The sequence below is a fragment of the Heterodontus francisci genome, chromosome 16 (genome assembly GCF_036365525.1).
Source record: "Heterodontus francisci isolate sHetFra1 chromosome 16, sHetFra1.hap1, whole genome shotgun sequence".
Lineage (NCBI taxonomy): Eukaryota > Metazoa > Chordata > Chondrichthyes > Heterodontiformes > Heterodontidae > Heterodontus > Heterodontus francisci.
The window spans coordinates 97,951,422-97,968,312 of NC_090386.1; the positions used below are offsets into that span (position 1 = coordinate 97,951,422).

The window sequence follows — 16,891 nt, forward strand, 5'->3', positions numbered from 1 at the left end:
TATGAGCCGTTAAACTGAGGCTCCATCTGTTCTCTCAGGTGGACATAAAAGATCCTGTGACACCGTTTGAAGAAGTGTGAATGAGTACTTCCTGGTCTCCTGCTCAATAATTGACCCTTGACCTAAATCACGAGCAGATTATCTGGTCATTTTCACACTGCTGTTTGTGGCAAATTGGCTGCTGCATTTTCTACATTACAGCAGTGACGACACTTCAAAAAGTCCTTCGTTGGCTGTAACTGCTTTGGGATGTCCTGAGGTCATAAAAGGCGCTATAGAAATGCAAGTCTTTAGGAGCCATTTCCCAATTGCATAGACCCAAAGGAAAATGTTTGTGATGGTTGGGGGAGGGGGAGCAGAGTTATTTAGCAGAACCCTCTGACTGAAGATTAAGTAGGTAATTGCACGGTAGGGTCAATGGAAGATGATCATTTGAAGTAGTGGGATTGTTGGAAGACGCTATTCTGAGTTGATGACTGTTGTTGATTAATGGAGTTAAAAGTTTTGGTGAGATGTCCAAGGTCCTATTCAGAGACTTTGGCTGTCTCTCTGACTCCTCTGCTCTCAATGAAATTATAAACATTTCAAGTGTCTTTAGGATAAATTCCGTCAATGAGGCAAGAGCAGAGGAAACTGTTACGAATGCTGTCCTCTCAGAGCCCATGTCTATGGGAGCAGTCATTGGAAACTTTCTCTCTTACAGCAACTTAATCTACAGTCGTGCCCCAAAACCATTGTTTTTATCATCCACTCATTCCTGTCAGCAAAGGTGACTCGGCTTGGACTCCTGGCCTGAAGTTGGAGAGTGGAGACGCAGAGCGAGGAGGAGAGGTGGAGTGGTGGAGATTGGACTAACTAACCAACCAACAGCTTGGAATGAACGCAAATCAGTACTTTATTTAAAGTCTTTACTTTAATATGTGCCAGAAGGAGTTTTGTTTCCTTTTTTTGCATATTTCTGTTTACTGAGATCTCATTACTAAACTTCATCTCTTCAATAGCTCTCCACCATATTGTATTTTTAATGAGATTCAGGGCCAGTGAGTCTAAGTGGTTCTGTTAAATCCTGAGAACATGTCTTTGGATCCCACCTTGGCCAATTTGAGAATTAAAGTATTTCTGGAAATGAAAAGTTAATAACAGTGGAGATGACGGTGGAGCTGTTGGATTGTTGTAAAAACCCACTGGTTCACTGATGTCCTTTTGGGGAAGAAAACCTGCCGTCTTTACCCAGTCTGGGTCTATATGTGACTCCAGTCCCACACCAACAAGGTTGACTCTTAACTGCCCTCTGAAGTACACTTAACAAGCCCCTCAATCATATTAAAACTGCAACAAAGATTAACAAGAGTGGGTCACGATCCCCACAGTACTCTGTGTTAAAAAGATCTGCATATTCATCCGTCGTGTTTTCTAAAACAAAAAAACACAGAAAATCTCAAAATGCAAATAAAATATTTCTCCGTAAATTTCTAATGCTGAATATCTAAATTAGGAGTAGGGGAGCACATAGAAATCTTTCAAAATGGCACGGCTTGCTTCCTTTATATATTACATGTCAGTAATTACTGTTGCTCACTGCAGTTGTAGCTCTGAGGGATGACTGAATGCTCCCAGTCCCTTTCTGGAGCAGGCCACAGGGTTTTTTTTGCTTTTGTATAAAATCTTTCTCTGTCCTGTTTCTCAAGATGATTTCTCAGCACTGTTACCCTCCGGACGCCAGTCATCATGTGAGGGGGATATTCGGTCATGGGCAGTTCTTGCTGGGGCACCATTCCATCCCCTTGCACACCTATACACTCACACTTTCCGTCCCCTTAATGCAAAGACAGCGAAACCCCTTGTAGAACATTCTACACAGTGTCTGCTCAGACCGGCTAACTTAATGTGGCTGAGATGGAACCTAGAACTTTCTTTTGACTCAGCGCCACGGGTTACCCCAGTCCATCTAGGCCCCAGTCCCGTTGCTATGGTTTTCCCAGTCCGTCTAGGCCCCAGTCCTGTTGCTATGGTTTTCCCAGTCCATCTAGGCCCCAGTCCTGTTGCTATGGGTTTCCCAGTCCGTCTAGGCCCCAGTCCGTCTAGGCCCCAGTCCTGTTGCTATGGTTTTCCCAGTCCGTCTAGGCCCCAGTTCTGTTGCTATGGTTTTCCCAGTCCATCTAGGCCCCAGTCCTGTTGCTATGGGTTTCCCAGTCCGTCTAGGCCCCAGTCCTGTTGCTATGGTTTCCCAGTCCATCTAGGCCCCAGACCTGTTGCTATGGTTTTCCCCAGTTCTGTTGCTATGGTTTTCCCAGTCCATCTAGGCCCCAGTCCTGTTGCTATGGTTTTCCCAGTCCATCTAGGCCCCAGTTCTGTTGCTATGGGTTTCCCAGTCCGTCTAGGCCCCAGTCCTGTTGCTATGGTTTTCCCAGTCCGTCTAGGCCCCAGTTCTGTTGCTATGGTTTTCCCAGTCCATCTAGGCCCCAGTCCTGTTGCTATGGGTTTCCCAGTCCGTCTAGGCCCCAGTCCTGTTGTTATGGTTTCCCAGTCCGTCTAGGCCCCAGACCTGTTGCTATGGTTTCCCAGTCCATCTAGGCCCCAGACCTGTTGCTATGGTTTTCCCCAGTTCTGTTGCTATGGTTTTCCCAGTCCGTCTAGGCCCTGGGCCTGTTGCTGTGGTTTTCCCAGTCTGACTCGGCCCCCGTCCTGTTGCTATGGTTTTCCCAGTCTGTCTAGGCCCCAGACCTGTTGCTATCGTTTTCCCCAGTTCTGTTGCTATGGTTTTCCCAGTCCGTCTAGGCCCTGGTCCTGTTGCTGTGGTTTTCCCAGTCTGACTCGGCCCCCGTCCTGTTGCTATGGTTTTCTCAGTCCATCTAGGCCCCAGTCCTGTTGCTATGGTTTCCCAGTCCATCTAGGCCCCAGACCTGTTGCTATGGTTTTCCCCAGTTCTGTTGCTATGGTTTTCCCAGTCCGTCTAGGTCTCTGTCCTGTTGCTGTGGTTTTCCCAGTCTGTCTAGGCCCCCGTCCTGTTGCTATGGTTTTCCCAGTCTGTCTAGGTCCCCGTCCTGTTTCTGTGGTTTTTCTCAGTCTGTCTATTCCCCATCCTGTTGCTATGGTTTTCTCAGTCTGTCTATTCCCAGTCTGTCTAGGCCCCGGTCTTGTTTCTGTGGTTTTCCCAGTCTGTCTATCCCCTGTCCTGTTGCTATGGTTTTCCCAGTCTGTCTATTCCCAGTCTGTCTAGGCCCCGGTCTTGTTTCTGTGGTTTTCCCATTCTGTCTATCCTCTGTCCTGTTGCTATGGTTTTCCCAGTTCATCAAGGCCCCCATCCTTTTGCCTTCCATAAATCGGAAAGCTGGTGGTGATGGCCTGGTTCTTGGCTCTGGCTGGTTTCTAAAGCATCAGCTCATTGTTTGGCTCCAATAATTACAAAACTTGTGTTCCGGCCAGAACAGTTAACGGTGAGGCCAGGCTGCCCTTGTTGCTCTCCAGTCCTTTGATCCTTTTTCCAGTTTCTGCGAAAAATTGTGCACAATGCCTTTGTTACAGTGCCAAACTACAATCTCCTGAATGTTGAAAGAACCTTTCCTTTTATAAACAATCTTATTTTTCCTCCATCAAACATAGACTTGTAATATTTAACTTAATGCCTCGGTAATAATCTTTTGACCTTATGAAATCCTTGATGTTTTTTCCCCCACACTGGCCTCCAGGGTTCTGGACATGGAACTGTTGCGGCCTAGTAGGCCATTGGGGAGCCTCTTGTAAACTTGCCAACCAGCCAAGAATATCTGGGAGTCTCTAGGAATTCAAGATCAATCTAACTGGCAGGTCAGACTGTTGGGGTCCTGCCTGACTGTCCGGGTCCTGCCTGACTGTCCGTGTTTCAGTTTTCGCACAATTGCGAAATTCTTTATTGGTCCATTTAAAATGGTCAATTAACTCCAAATTACTTCAAGAAAGTTGTTTTAACCAGTGACAAGGGGTGACTCACACTACATTTTCTTCACTCCCTCTCTCTCTCCCTCTCTCTCTCTTTCACTCCCTCTCTCTTTCCCTCCCTCACTCCCTCTCTCTTTCTTTTACTCCCTCGCTCCCTCTCTCTTTCCCTCCCTCGCTCCCTCTCTCTTTCCCTCCCTCGCTCCCTCTCTCTTTCCCTCCCTCGCTCCCTCTCTCTTTCCCTCCCTCGCTCCCTCTCTCTTTCCCTCCCTCGCTCCCTCTCTCTTTCCCTCCCTCGCTCCCTCTCTCTTTCCCTCCCTCGCTCCCTCTCTCTTTCCCTCCCTCGCTCCCTCTCTCTTTCCCTCCCTCGCTCCCTCTCTCTTTCCCTCCCTCGCTCCCTCTCTCTTTCCCTCCCTCGCTCCCTCTCTCTTTCCCTCCCTCGCTCCCTCTCTCGCTCCCTCTCTCGCTCCCTCTCTCGCTCCCTCCCTCGCTCCCTCTCTCGCTCCCTCCCTCGCTCCCTCTCTCTTTCCCTCCCTCGCTCCCTCTCTCTTTCCCTCCCTCGCTCCCTCTCTCTTTCCCTCCCTCGCTCCCTCTCTCTTTCCCTCCCTCGCTCCCTCTCTCTTTCCCTCCCTCGCTCCCTCTCTCTTTCCCTCCCTCGCTCCCTCTCTCTTTCCCTCCCTCGCTCCCTCTCTCTTTCCCTCCCTCGCTCCCTCTCTCTTTCCCTCCCTCGCTCCCTCTCTCTTTCCCTCCCTCGCTCTTTCCCTCCCTCGCTCTTTCCCTCCCTCGCTCTTTCCCTCCCTCGCTCTTTCCCTCCCTCGCTCTTTCCCTCCCTCGCTCTTTCCCTCCCTCGCTCTTTCCCTCCCTCGCTCTTTCCCTCCCTCGCTCTTTCCCTCCCTCGCTCTTTCCCTCCCTCGCTCTTTCCCTCCCTCGCTCCCTCTCTCTTTCCCTCCCTCGCTCCCTCTCTCTTTCCCTCCCTCGCTCCCTCTCTCTTTCCCTCCCTCGCTCCCTCTCTCTTTCCCTCCCTCGCTCCCTCTCTCTTTCCCTCTCTCGCTCCCTCGCTCTTTCCCTCCCTCGCTCCCTCGCTCTTTCCCTCCCTCGCTCCCTCTCTCTTTCCCTCCCTCGCTCCCTCTCTCTTTCCCTCCCTCGCTCCCTCTCTCTTTCCCTCCCTCGCTCCCTCTCTCTTTCCCTCCCTCGCTCCCTCTCTCTTTCCCTCCCTCGCTCCCTCTCTCTTTCCCTCCCTCGCTCCCTCTCTCTTTCCCTCCCTCGCTCCCTCTCTCTTTCCCTCCCTCGCTCCCTCTCTCTTTCCCTCCCTCGCTCCCTCTCTCTTTCCCTCCCTCGCTCCCTCTCTCTTTCCCTCCCTCGCTCCCTCTCTCTTTCCCTCCCTCGCTCCCTCTCTCGCTCCCTCTCTCGCTCCCTGTCTCGCTCCCTCCCTCGCTCCCTCTCTCGCTCCCTCCCTCGCTCCCTCTCTCTTTCCCTCCCTCGCTCCCTCTCTCTTTCCCTCCCTCGCTCCCTCTCTCTTTCCCTCCCTCGCTCCCTCTCTCTTTCCCTCCCTCGCTCCCTCTCTCTTTCCCTCCCTCGCTCCCTCTCTCTTTCCCTCCCTCGCTCCCTCTCTCTTTCCCTCCCTCGCTCCCTCTCTCTTTCCCTCCCTCGCTCCCTCTCTCTTTCCCTCCCTCGCTCCCTCTCTCTTTCCCTCCCTCTCTCTTTCCCTCCCTCGCTCTTTCCCTCCCTCGCTCTTTCCCTCCCTCGCTCTTTCCCTCCCTCGCTCTTTCCCTCCCTCGCTCTTTCCCTCCCTCGCTCTTTCCCTCCCTCGCTCTTTCCCTCCCTCGCTCTTTCCCTCCCTCGCTCTTTCCCTCCCTCGCTCTTTCCCTCCCTCGCTCTTTCCCTCCCTCGCTCTTTCCCTCCCTCGCTCTTTCCCTCCCTCGCTCCCTCTCTCTTTCCCTCCCTCGCTCCCTCTCTCTTTCCCTCCCTCGCTCCCTCTCTCTTTCCCTCCCTCGCTCCCTCTCTCTTTCCCTCCCTCGCTCCCTCTCTCTTTCCCTCTCTCGCTCCCTCGCTCTTTCCCTCCCTCGCTCCCTCGCTCTTTCCCTCCCTCGCTCCCTCTCTCTTTCCCTCCCTCGCTCCCTCTCTCTTTCCCTCCCTCGCTCCCTCTCTCTTTCCCTCCCTCGCTCCCTCTCTCTTTCCCTCCCTCGCTCCCTCTCTCTTTCCCTCCCTCGCTCCCTCTCTCTTTCCCTCCCTCGCTCCCTCTCTCTTTCCCTCCCTCGCTCCCTCTCTCTTTCCCTCCCTCGCTCCCTCTCTCTTTCCCTCCCTCGCTCCCTCTCTCTTTCCCTCCCTCGCTCCCTCTCTCTTTCCCTCCCTCGCTCCCTCGCTCTTTCCCTCCCTCGCTCTTTCCCTCCCTCGCTCTTTCCCTCCCTCGCTCTTTCCCTCCCTCGCTCTTTCCCTCCCTCGCTCTTTCCCTCCCTCGCTCTTTCCCTCCCTCGCTCTTTCCCTCCCTCGCTCTTTCCCTCCCTCGCTCTTTCCCTCCCTCGCTCTTTCCCTCCCTCGCTCTTTCCCTCCCTCGCTCTTTCCCTCCCTCGCTCTTTCCCTCCCTCGCTCTTTCCCTCCCTCGCTCCCTCTCTCTTTCCCTCCCTCGCTCCCTCTCTCTTTCCCTCCCTCGCTCCCTCTCTCTTTCCCTCCCTCGCTCCCTCTCTCTTTCCCTCTCTCGCTCCCTCGCTCTTTCCCTCCCTCGCTCCCTCGCTCTTTCCCTCCCTCGCTCCCTCTCTCTTTCCCTCCCTCGCTCCCTCGCTCTTTCCCTCCCTCGCTCCCTCTCTCTTTCCCTCCCTCGCTCCCTCTCTCTTTCCCTCCCTCGCTCCCTCTCTCTTTCCCTCCCTCGCTCCCTCTCTCTTTCCCTCCCTCGCTCCCTCTCTCTTTCCCTCCCTCGCTCCCTCTCTCTTTCCCTCCCTCGCTCCCTCTCTCTTTCCCTCCCTCGCTCCCTCTCTCTTTCCCTCCCTCGCTCCCTCTCTCTTTCCCTCCCTCGCTCCCTCGCTCTTTCCCTCCCTCGCTCCCTCTCTCTTTCCCTCCCTCGCTCCCTCTCCCTGAAGACCACTACCTTCCTGTGAGTGTTTATTGATGTCTCTGCACTGCCGCCCCAAGAGTTTCCAGAGAGGAACTTTTGAATTCAGTCCAATTGGTTTATTGCCCCCATGTTGGCATCCTCTCTCCTGCTCACTTGCCCTCCTGTTTGCCGTGGCCCCCGGATCTCCCCACAATCTCTACACTGCACTCCCACTCCCTCCCACCCAGTCACTTGCTGGGCTTCAGTTCCATGTGGATTTGCTGGGTGATACAGGCATTGATATGCATTCAAGTAAATAAGGAGAAACTGTTTCCAGTGGCAGGAGAGTCGGGATCCAGAGGGACACAGATTTTAGGTGAAAGAGCCAGAGGGAGATGAGAATTTTTTGGATGCAGTGAGTTGTGATCTGGAACGTGCTGCCTGAAAGGGCGGTGGAAGCAGATTCAATAATAACTTTCAGAAGAGAATTGGATAAATACTTGAAAAAGAGAAAATTAGTAGGGCTATGGGGAACGAGTGGGAGTGTGGGATTAATTGGAAAACTCTTACAAAGGGCCAGCACAGGCAGGATGGGCTGAACAGCCTCCTTCGCTGTAAGGTTCTATAACAGGAGGGAAGGGAAAGTACTGAAAACTCTTTACTGTGTTGTGTCGATCCTGGGAGCAGTTCTTGGGGCAACAGGAGCTCGGACCTGTCACCATCGGTGTGTGAACTGTTCACTATTTCAGAGACAGACCTTCCATTTCAGTCAGTTATAATTTGACGGGACTTTATCTTGCTGCCTTTTGCTTCTAAGTTTATATCCAACAGAAGTTTTCGCCGAGAAGCTTTGTACATTATATCCTTATTAATTTAAGAATGAGCTTTGCCTGTTTTCATTGTATATATCTCGGATGTGGAATTAAAATCAAGACAACCTTTATAATCCTTAAACGGCCATGTGTCCTTTATTTCACTCACGTTACTCGATCGTGTGATAACGGGCTGTTTGACTGGGATAGCTGCATGGCCCTCCTCCTGCAGGCATTGCCTGCTTGGCTGGGGTTAAAGTTACAGAGTTGTGCCAGCCCTGTCTGCCTCACCCTCTGAGCCATTCTACATCAGTGATTGTTGGCAGGTTATTGTACTGTGGTAGGCATCGCAGCTGAACTTTGTTTTGTCCTCAAGAAGTGGGATTGCCCGATAACGATCAGGCATCGAATCCCTGGATAATCTTCCTGCCCCACCCACCACCTCTGAGTCAGAAGGTCATGGGTTCAAATCCCACTCCAGAGTCTTGAGCAGAAAAATCCAGGCTAACACTTTAGTGTCAGTGGGTCAGTACTGAGGGAGCGGCGCACTGTCGGAGGGTCAGTCCTGAGGGAGTGCTGCATTATCCAAGGGTCAGTCCTGAGGGAGCGCTGCACTGTCGGGGTCAGTCCTGAGGGAGTGCCGCAGTGTCAGGGGGTCAGTCCTGAGGGAGTGCTGCACTGTCGGACAGTCAGTACTGAGGTAGCACTGTACTGCTTCCTGTAGTATGAGGGTGTTCTGCACTGTCAGAGGTTCTGCGTTTTGGATGAGACAATAAACCGAGGCCCTGTCCTCAATCTCAGGTGGACATATAAGATCCCATGATACTATTTTGAAGAAGAGCAGGGAAGCTCTCCCTTGTGTCCGGCCAGTATTTATCCCTCAGCCAACATCTCTAAATAGATTATCTGGTCATTAATGCATAGGAAATTGGAGCAGGAGATTCAGCCCCTCAAGCCTGCTCTGCTGATCGACCTCAATGGCATTTTCCTGCACTATCCCCGTATCCCTTGATATCTTTAATATCTAGAAATCTATCGATCTCAGTCGTAGAGTACTGAAACAGGCCCTTCAGCCCACTGCGTCTGTGCCGACCATCAACCACCCATTTATACTAATCCTACATTAATCCCATATTCCCTACCACATCCCCACAATTCTCCGACCACCTACCTACACTAGGGGCAATTTACATTGGCCAATTTACCTATCAACCTGCAAGTCTTTGGCTGTGGGACGAAATCGGAGCACCTGGCAGAAACCCACACGGTCACAGGGAGAACTTGCAAACTCCGCACAGGCAGTACCCAGAACCGAACCCGGGTCACTGGAGCTGTGAGTCTGCAGTGCTAACCACTGTGCCACCCTTGAACATACTCAACAATTGAGCCTCCACAGCCCTCTGGGACAGAGCATTCCAAAGATTCACCACCCTCCAAGAGAGGAAATTCCTCCTCATCTCAATCCTAAATGGTCTCCCCCTTTTTCTGAAACTGTGTGCCCTGGTTCTTGATCCCCCAGCCACGGGAAATATCCTTCCTGCATCTGCCCTGTTGAACCCTGTAAGAATTTTGTATGCTTCAATGAAATCACCTCTCATTCTTCCAAACTCTGGAGAATATAAACCCAGTCTCCTCATCGGACAATCCCGCCATCCCAGGGATTAGTCTGGTGAACCTTCGTTTCACTCTCTCTGTGGCAAGTATATCCTTCCTTAGGTAAGGAGACTAGAACTGTACACAATACTCCAGGTGCAGTCTCAACAAGGCTCTATACAAGACCTCTTCACTCGTGTAATCAAATCCTCTTGTAATAAAGGCCAACATACCATTTGCCTTTCTAATTGCTTGCTGTACCTGCATGTTGGCTTTCAGTGACTTTTGAACAAAGACACCCAGGTTCCTTTGGATACTTCCCAATCTCTCACCATTTAAGAAATACTCTGCATTTCTGTTTTTCCTACCAAAGTGGATAACTTCACATTTTCCCACAATATATTCCATCTGCCATGTTCTTGCCCACTCACTAAGTCTGTCTAAATACCCTTGAAGCGTCTTTGCATCCTCCTCACAACTCTCATTCCCACCTAGTTTTGTATCAGCAAACTGGGAAATATTACATTCAATCCCCACATCGAAATCATTGTTCTAGATTGTGGACAGCTGGAGCCCAAGCACCAGTTGCTAGTCACATCCTGCCAACCTGAGAATGACCCGATTTCTGTCCGTTAACCAATTCTCAATCCATGCCAGAATATTACCCCCATTCCCAAGTGCTCTAATTTTGTTTACTAACCTCCTGTGTGGGACCTTATTGAAAGCCTTCTGGAAATCTAAATACACCACATCCACTGATTCCCCCTTATCTATTCTGCTAGTTACATCTTCAAAAAAACTCCAACAGGTTTGTTAAACATGATTTCCCTTTTATAAATCCATGCTGACTCTACCCAATCCTACCATTATTTTCTAAGTGTCCATTTATCACATCCTTTATAATAGAATCTAGCATTTTCCTTACTACTGATGTCAGGCTAACAGGTCTCTCACTCCTTTCTTAAATAGTGGCGTTATATTTGCTACCTTCCAATCTGAAGGGACCATTTCAGAACCTATAGAATTTTGGAAGATGATCACCAATGCATCCACTATTTCTACAGCCACCTCTTTCAACACTGGGATGTAGATAATCAGGTCCAGGGGATTTATCAGATCTCACTCCCATTCATTTCTCCAGTACTACTTTTTCACTAATACTAATTTCTTTCAGTTCCTCATTCTCGCTAGTCCCTTGGTTCACTAATATTCCTGGGAAGACAGACGCAAAGTATTTAGTTTCTCTGCCATTTCCTTATTCCCTGTTATAAATTCTCCTGTCTCTGCTTGTAATGGGCCCACATTTGTCTTTGCTAATCATTTCCTTTTTATTTACCTATAGAAGATTTTACAGTCAGTTTTTATGTTTCTTGCTAGTTTACTTTCATATTCTATTTTCTCTTTCTTTTTCTGGCGATCGCCAGAACTGGCAGACAGCCATAAAGGCAGGGCTAAAGAGTGGCGAGTCGAAGAGACTTAGCAGTTGGCAGGAAAAAAGACAGAAGCGCAAGGGGAGAGCCAACTGTGTAACAGCCCTGACAAACAAATTTCTCTGCAGCGCCTGTGGAAGAGCCTGTCACTCTAGAATTGGCCTTTATAGCCACTCCAGGCGCTGCTCCACAAACCACTGACCACCTCCAGGCGCGTATCCATTGTCTCTCGAGATAAGGAGGCCAAGAAAGAAAGTTTACTTTCATATTCTATTTTCTCTTTCTTTATCAGTTTTTGGTCCTCTTTTGCTAAATTCTAAAATGCTCCCAATCCTCAGGGTTACTACTTTTTTGAGCAAGTTTATAAACCTCTTTTTTTGATCTAATACAATGTATAACTTCTCTTGTTAGCCATGGTTGGATCACTTTTCCTGCTGGGTTTTTGTGCCTCAAAGGAATGTAAATTTGTTGTAAACCATGTATTAATTCTTTAAATACTAGCCATTGCCTGTCTACCATCATACCTTCGAATGTAGTTTCCTAATCTAGTGCAGCCAACTTCCCCTCATACCTTTATGGGTGGCGCAGGGGTTAGCACCGCAGCCTCACAGCTCCAGTGACCCGGGTTCAATTCTGGGTACTGCCTGTGAGCAGTTTGTAAGTTCTCCCTGTGTCTACGTGGGTTTCCTCCGGGTGCTCCGGTTTCCTCCCACATGCCAAAGACTTGCAGGTTGATAGGTTAATTGGCCATTATAAATTGCCCCTAATATGGGTAGGTGGTAGGGAAAATATAGGAACAGGTGGGGATGTGGTAGGAATATGGAATTAGTGTAGGATTAGTATCAATGGGTGGTTGATGGTCGGCACAGTCTCGGTGGGCCGAAGGGTCTGTTTCAGTGCTGTATCTCTAAACTAAACTAAACTTTGTACTTTCCTTTGTTTAGATTTAAGACCCTAGTTTTGGATTGAACTACATCATTTTCAAACTTAATGTGAAATTCTTTCATATTATGGTCACTCTTCCCTAGAGGCTCCTTTACAAGGAGATTATTAGTTAGCCCTTTCTGATTATTACCTGAGCCACATGCAAATTGGCATAGGGCAAATAAGATTAAAGGAATTAATGCGTGGTTTAAAGACTGGTGTTGTAGAAGTGGGGTTCCAGTTCGTGGGGCATTGGCACCAGTACTGGGGAAAGTGGTGGCTGTACCATTGGGCCAGTCTACATCTGAACCGTGCTGGGGCTGGTGTTCTAGCGAGCCGCTTAACTTGGGAAGTAGAGAGAGTTTTAAACTAAATAGTGGGGGTATGGGATCAGATTTGGGAAGATATGGTAAATCAAGTAGAGACAAGGCAAGAGAGAAATGTATTAATGTAGGAAATGATAAATAGACTGTGACAGGAAGGGATAGAGAGCACAATTCTAAGAGTAAATCGACAGATAAGGCTAGAGGTTACTAAAATAATAAAAGGACAAAACTAAAGGCTCTGTATCTGAATGCATGTAGCATACGAAACAAAACATATGAACTGAGAGCGCAAATAGAAATAAATAAGTACGATCTGATAGCCATTACAGACTCACGGCTGCAGGACGACATAGATTGGGACCTGAATATTGAAGGCTACATGACATTTAGGAAGGACAGGATATTAGGGAAAGGTGGAGGGGTAGCTCTGTTAATTAATGATGGTATTAGTGCAATAGAGAGGGATGACCTAAGTTCAGGAAATCAGGATGTAGAAGCAGTTTGGGTAGAGATGAGAAATCATAAAGGCAAGAAGTCACTAGTGGGAATGGTGTACAAGCCACCTAACATTAACTACACTGTAGAACAGGGTATAAAGGAAGCTTGTCAGAAAGGTACGGCGATAATCATGGGGGATTTTAACCTACATATAGACTTGAAAAATCAGATGGGCAGAGGAAGCCCAGATAAGGAGTACATAGAATGTTTTTGGGATAATTTCTTGGCACAGTACGTTCTGGAGCCAACCAGCGAGCAGGCTATACTAGACCTGGTATTGTGCAATGAGATAAGATTAATTAATGACCTCATAGTTAAGGCACCCCTAGGTAGCAGCGATCATAATATGATTGAATCTTACATTCAGTTTGAGGGAGAGAAGAGTGGGTCCAAGACCAGTATTTTAAACTTAAATGAGGGTATGAAAGCAGAGCTGGCTAAAGTGAACTGGCAAATCAGGTTAAGGGATAGGTCAATAGAGATGCAGTGGCAGACATTTAAGCGGATATTTCAGAATACACAGAATAGATAAAATTCAATGAGAAAGAAAAATTCCAAGGGGGGGATCTGCCATCCATGGTTAACTAGAACAGTTAAAGATAGTATCAAACTTCAAGAAAAAGCCTATAATTATGCAAAGATGGGAGGGAGGTCAGAAGATTGGACAGAATATAAAAAACAGCAACGATTGACTAAAAGATTGATAAGAAGGTAAAATTAGAGTATGAGAGAAAGCTAGCTAGAATTATAAAGACAGATAGTAAGAGTTCCTAAAGATAGTTAAAAAAGAAAAGTTAACAAAGTGAGCATTGGTCCTATAGAAAGTGAGTCTGGGGAATTAATCGATAATAAAAGGATGGCAGATGAATTGAACAGATATTTTGCATCGGTCTTCACTATTGAGGATACAAGTAACATCCCAGTATTAGCTGTAAGTCAGGAAATGGAAGGGAGGGAGGAACTCAAGAAAATTACAATCACCAGGGAAATGGTACTGAACAAATTGTTGGAGCTGCGGGCTGACAAGTCCCTGGGTCCTGATGGACTTCATCCTAGGGTGTTAAAAGAAATGACTGGTGAGATAGTTGATGCGTTAGTTTTAACTTTCCAAAATTCCGTAGATTCTGGGAAGGTTCCGTTAGACTGGAAAATAGCGAATGTAACTCCTTTAATCGAAAAGGGAGGGAGACAGAAAGCAGGAAACTACAGGCCTGTTAGCTTAACACCTGTCTTAGGGAAAATGTTAGAAGCTATTATTAAAGATGTTATACCAGGGCATTTAGAAAAATTCAAGGTAATCAGGCAGAGTCAACATGGTTTTGTGAAAGGGAATCATGTTTAACCAATTTATTGGAGTTCCTTGAGGGAGTTACATGCGCTGTGGATGAAGGGGAACTGATGGATGTACTGTACTTAGATTTCCAGAAGGCATTTGATAAGGTGCCACATCAGAGGTTACTGCAAAAAATAAAAGCTCATGGTGTAGGGGATAACATATTGGCATGGATAGAAGATTGGTTAGCTAACAGGAAACAGAGAGTAGGCATAAATGGGTTATTTTCTGGTTGGCAAGATGTAATGAGTAGTGTGCCACAGGGATCTGTGCTGGGGCCTCAACTTTTTATAGTTTATATAAATGACTTAGATGAAGGGACTGAAGGTATGGTTACTAAATTTGCTGATGACACAAAGATAGGTAGGAAAGTAACTTGTGAAGAGGCCATAAAGGAGGCTACAAAGGGATAGAGATAGGTTAAGTGATTGGGCAAAGACCTGGCAAATGGAGTATGTGAAATTGTCCATTTTGGCAGGAAGAATAAAAAAGAAGCATATTATCTAAATGGTGAGAGATTGCAGAGCTCTGAGATGTAGAGGGATCTGGGTGTCCTCGTGCATGAATCACAAAAGGTTAGTATGCAGGTACAGCATGTAATTAGTAAAGCTAATAGAATGTTATCGTTTATCGCGAGGGGAATTGAATACAAAAGTAGGGAGGTTATGCTTCAGCTATACAGGGCATTGGTGAGATCACATCTGGAGTACTGTGTACAGTACTGGTCTCCTTATTTAAGGAAGGATGTAAATGCGTTGGAGGCAGTACAGAGAAGGTTGACTAGACTAATACCTGGAATAGACGGACTATCTTATGAGGCTAGGCTTGTATCCGCTGGAATTTAGAAGAGTAAGATCGACTTGATTGAAACATATAAGATCCTGAGTGGTCTTGACAGGGTGGATGTGGAAAGGATATTTTCCCTTGTGGGAGAATCTAGAACCAGGGGTCACTGTTTAAAAATAAGGGGTCGCCCATTTAAGACAGAGATGAGGAGAAATGTTTTCTCTCAGAGGGTTGTGAGTCTTTGGAATTCTCTTCCTCAAAAGGTGGTGGAAGCAGAGTCTTTGAATATTTTTAAGGCAGAGGTAGATGATTCTTGATAAGCAGGGGGGTGAAAGATAATCAGTGGTAGGTGGGAATGTGGAGTAATCAGTTCAGCCATGAACTTATTGAATGGCAGAGCAGGCTCGAGGGGCTGAGTGACCTACTCCTGCTCCTAATTCGTATGTTCATTGCAAATACTAGATCTAAAATAGCTCGTTCTCTGGTTGGTTCCTCAACATACTGTTCTAGAAAACCAACTCGTATTCTTCTTCTTTGGCCTCCTTGTCTCGAGACACTATGGGTAAGCGCCTAGAGGTGGTCAGTGGTTTGTGGAGCATCTGGAGTGGCTATAAAGGCCAATTCTAGAGTGACAGACTCTTCCACAGGCGCTGCAGATAAAATTGGTTGTTGAGGCTGTTACACAGTTGGCTCTCCCCTTGCGCTTCTGTCTTTTTTCCTGCCAACAGCTAAGTCTCTTCGACTCGCCACTCTTTATGGCTGTCCGCCAGCTCTGGCGATAACTGGCAACTGACTCCCACGACTTGTGGTCAATGTCACGGGACTTCATGTCACGTCTGCAGACGTCTTTAAAGTGGAGACAAGGACGGCCAGTGGGTCTGATACCAGTGGCGAGCTCGCTGTACAATGCATCTTTGGGGATCCTGCCATCTTCCATGCGGCTCACATGACCAAGCTATCTCAAGCGCCGCTGACTCAGTAGTGTGTATAAGCTGGGGATGTTGGCCGCCTCGAGGACTTCTGTGTTGGAGATACAATCCTGCCACCTGATGCCAAGGATTCTCCGGAGGCAGCGAAGATGGAATGAACTGAGACGTCGCTCTTGGCTGACATACGTTGTCCAGGCCTCGCTGCTGTAGATCAAGGTACTGAGGACACAGGCTTGACACACTCGGACTTTTGTGTTCCGTGTCAGTGCGCTATTTTCCCACACTCTCTTGGCCAGTCTGGACATAGCAGTGACAGCCTTTCCCATGCGCTTGTTGATTTCTGCATCGAGAGACAGGTTACTGGTGATAGTTGAGCCTAGGTAGGTGAACTCTTGAACCACTTCCAGAGTGTGGTCGCTGATATTGATGGATGGAGCATTTCTGACGTCCTGTCCCATGATGTTCGTTTTCTTGAGGCGGATGGTTAGGCCAAATTCGTTGCAGGCAGCTGCAATCCTGTCGATGAGTCTCTGCAGACACTCTTCTGTATGAGATGGTAATGCAGCATCGTCAGCAAAGGGGAGTTCCCTGATGAGGACTTTCCGTACTTTGGTCTTCGCTCTTAGACGGGCAAGGTTGAACAACCTGCCACCTGATCTTGTGTGGAGGAAACTTCCTTCTTCAGAGGACTTGAACGCATGTGAGAGCAGCAGGGAGAAGAAAATCCCAAACAGTGTCGGTGCGAGAACACAGCCCTGTTTCACGCCACTCAGGATAGGAAAGGAGTCTGATGAGGTGCTGCTATGCTGAATTGTGCCTTTCATATCATCATGGAATGAGGTGATGATACTTAGTAGTTTTGGTGGACATCCGATCTTTGCTAGTAGTCTGAAGAGACCATGTCTGCTGACAAGGTCAAAGGCTTTGGTGAGATCAATGAAAGCAACGTAGAGGGGCATCTGTTGTTCGCAGCATTTCTCCTGTAGCTGGAGAAGGGAGAACAGCATGTCAATGGTGGATCTCTCTGCTCGAAAGCCACACCGTGCCTTAGGATAGACTCACTCAGCCAGCTTCTGGAATCTGTTTAAAACGACTCGAGCGAAGACTTCCCCATTATGCTGAGCAGGGAGATTCCACGGTAGTTGTTGCAGTCACCGCGGTTACCCTTGATCTTGTAGAGGGTGATGATATTGGCATTGCGCATGTCCTGAGGTACTGCTCTCTCGTCCCAGCACAGGCAAAGCAGTTCATGGAGTGCTGAGAGTATAGCAGGCTTGGCACTCTTGATTATTTCAGGGGTAATGCCGTCCTTCCCAG

General features: G+C 48.2%; 1 protein-coding gene across 1 annotated transcript in view; it reads left to right on the forward strand.

The window, feature by feature from the left end:
- The window catches only part of snta1 (syntrophin, alpha 1), a 66,813-nt gene extending 62,638 nt beyond the window's left edge, over nt 1-4,175 (forward strand). Inside the window, exon 7 of the mRNA XM_068048694.1 lies at nt 704-4,175. Within this exon, the coding sequence (XP_067904795.1) occupies nt 704-796 (93 nt within the window). The 3' untranslated portion in view covers nt 797-4,175. The remainder of the gene's footprint in view (nt 1-703) is intronic.
- The last annotated feature ends 12,716 nt before the right edge of the window (nt 4,176-16,891 follow it).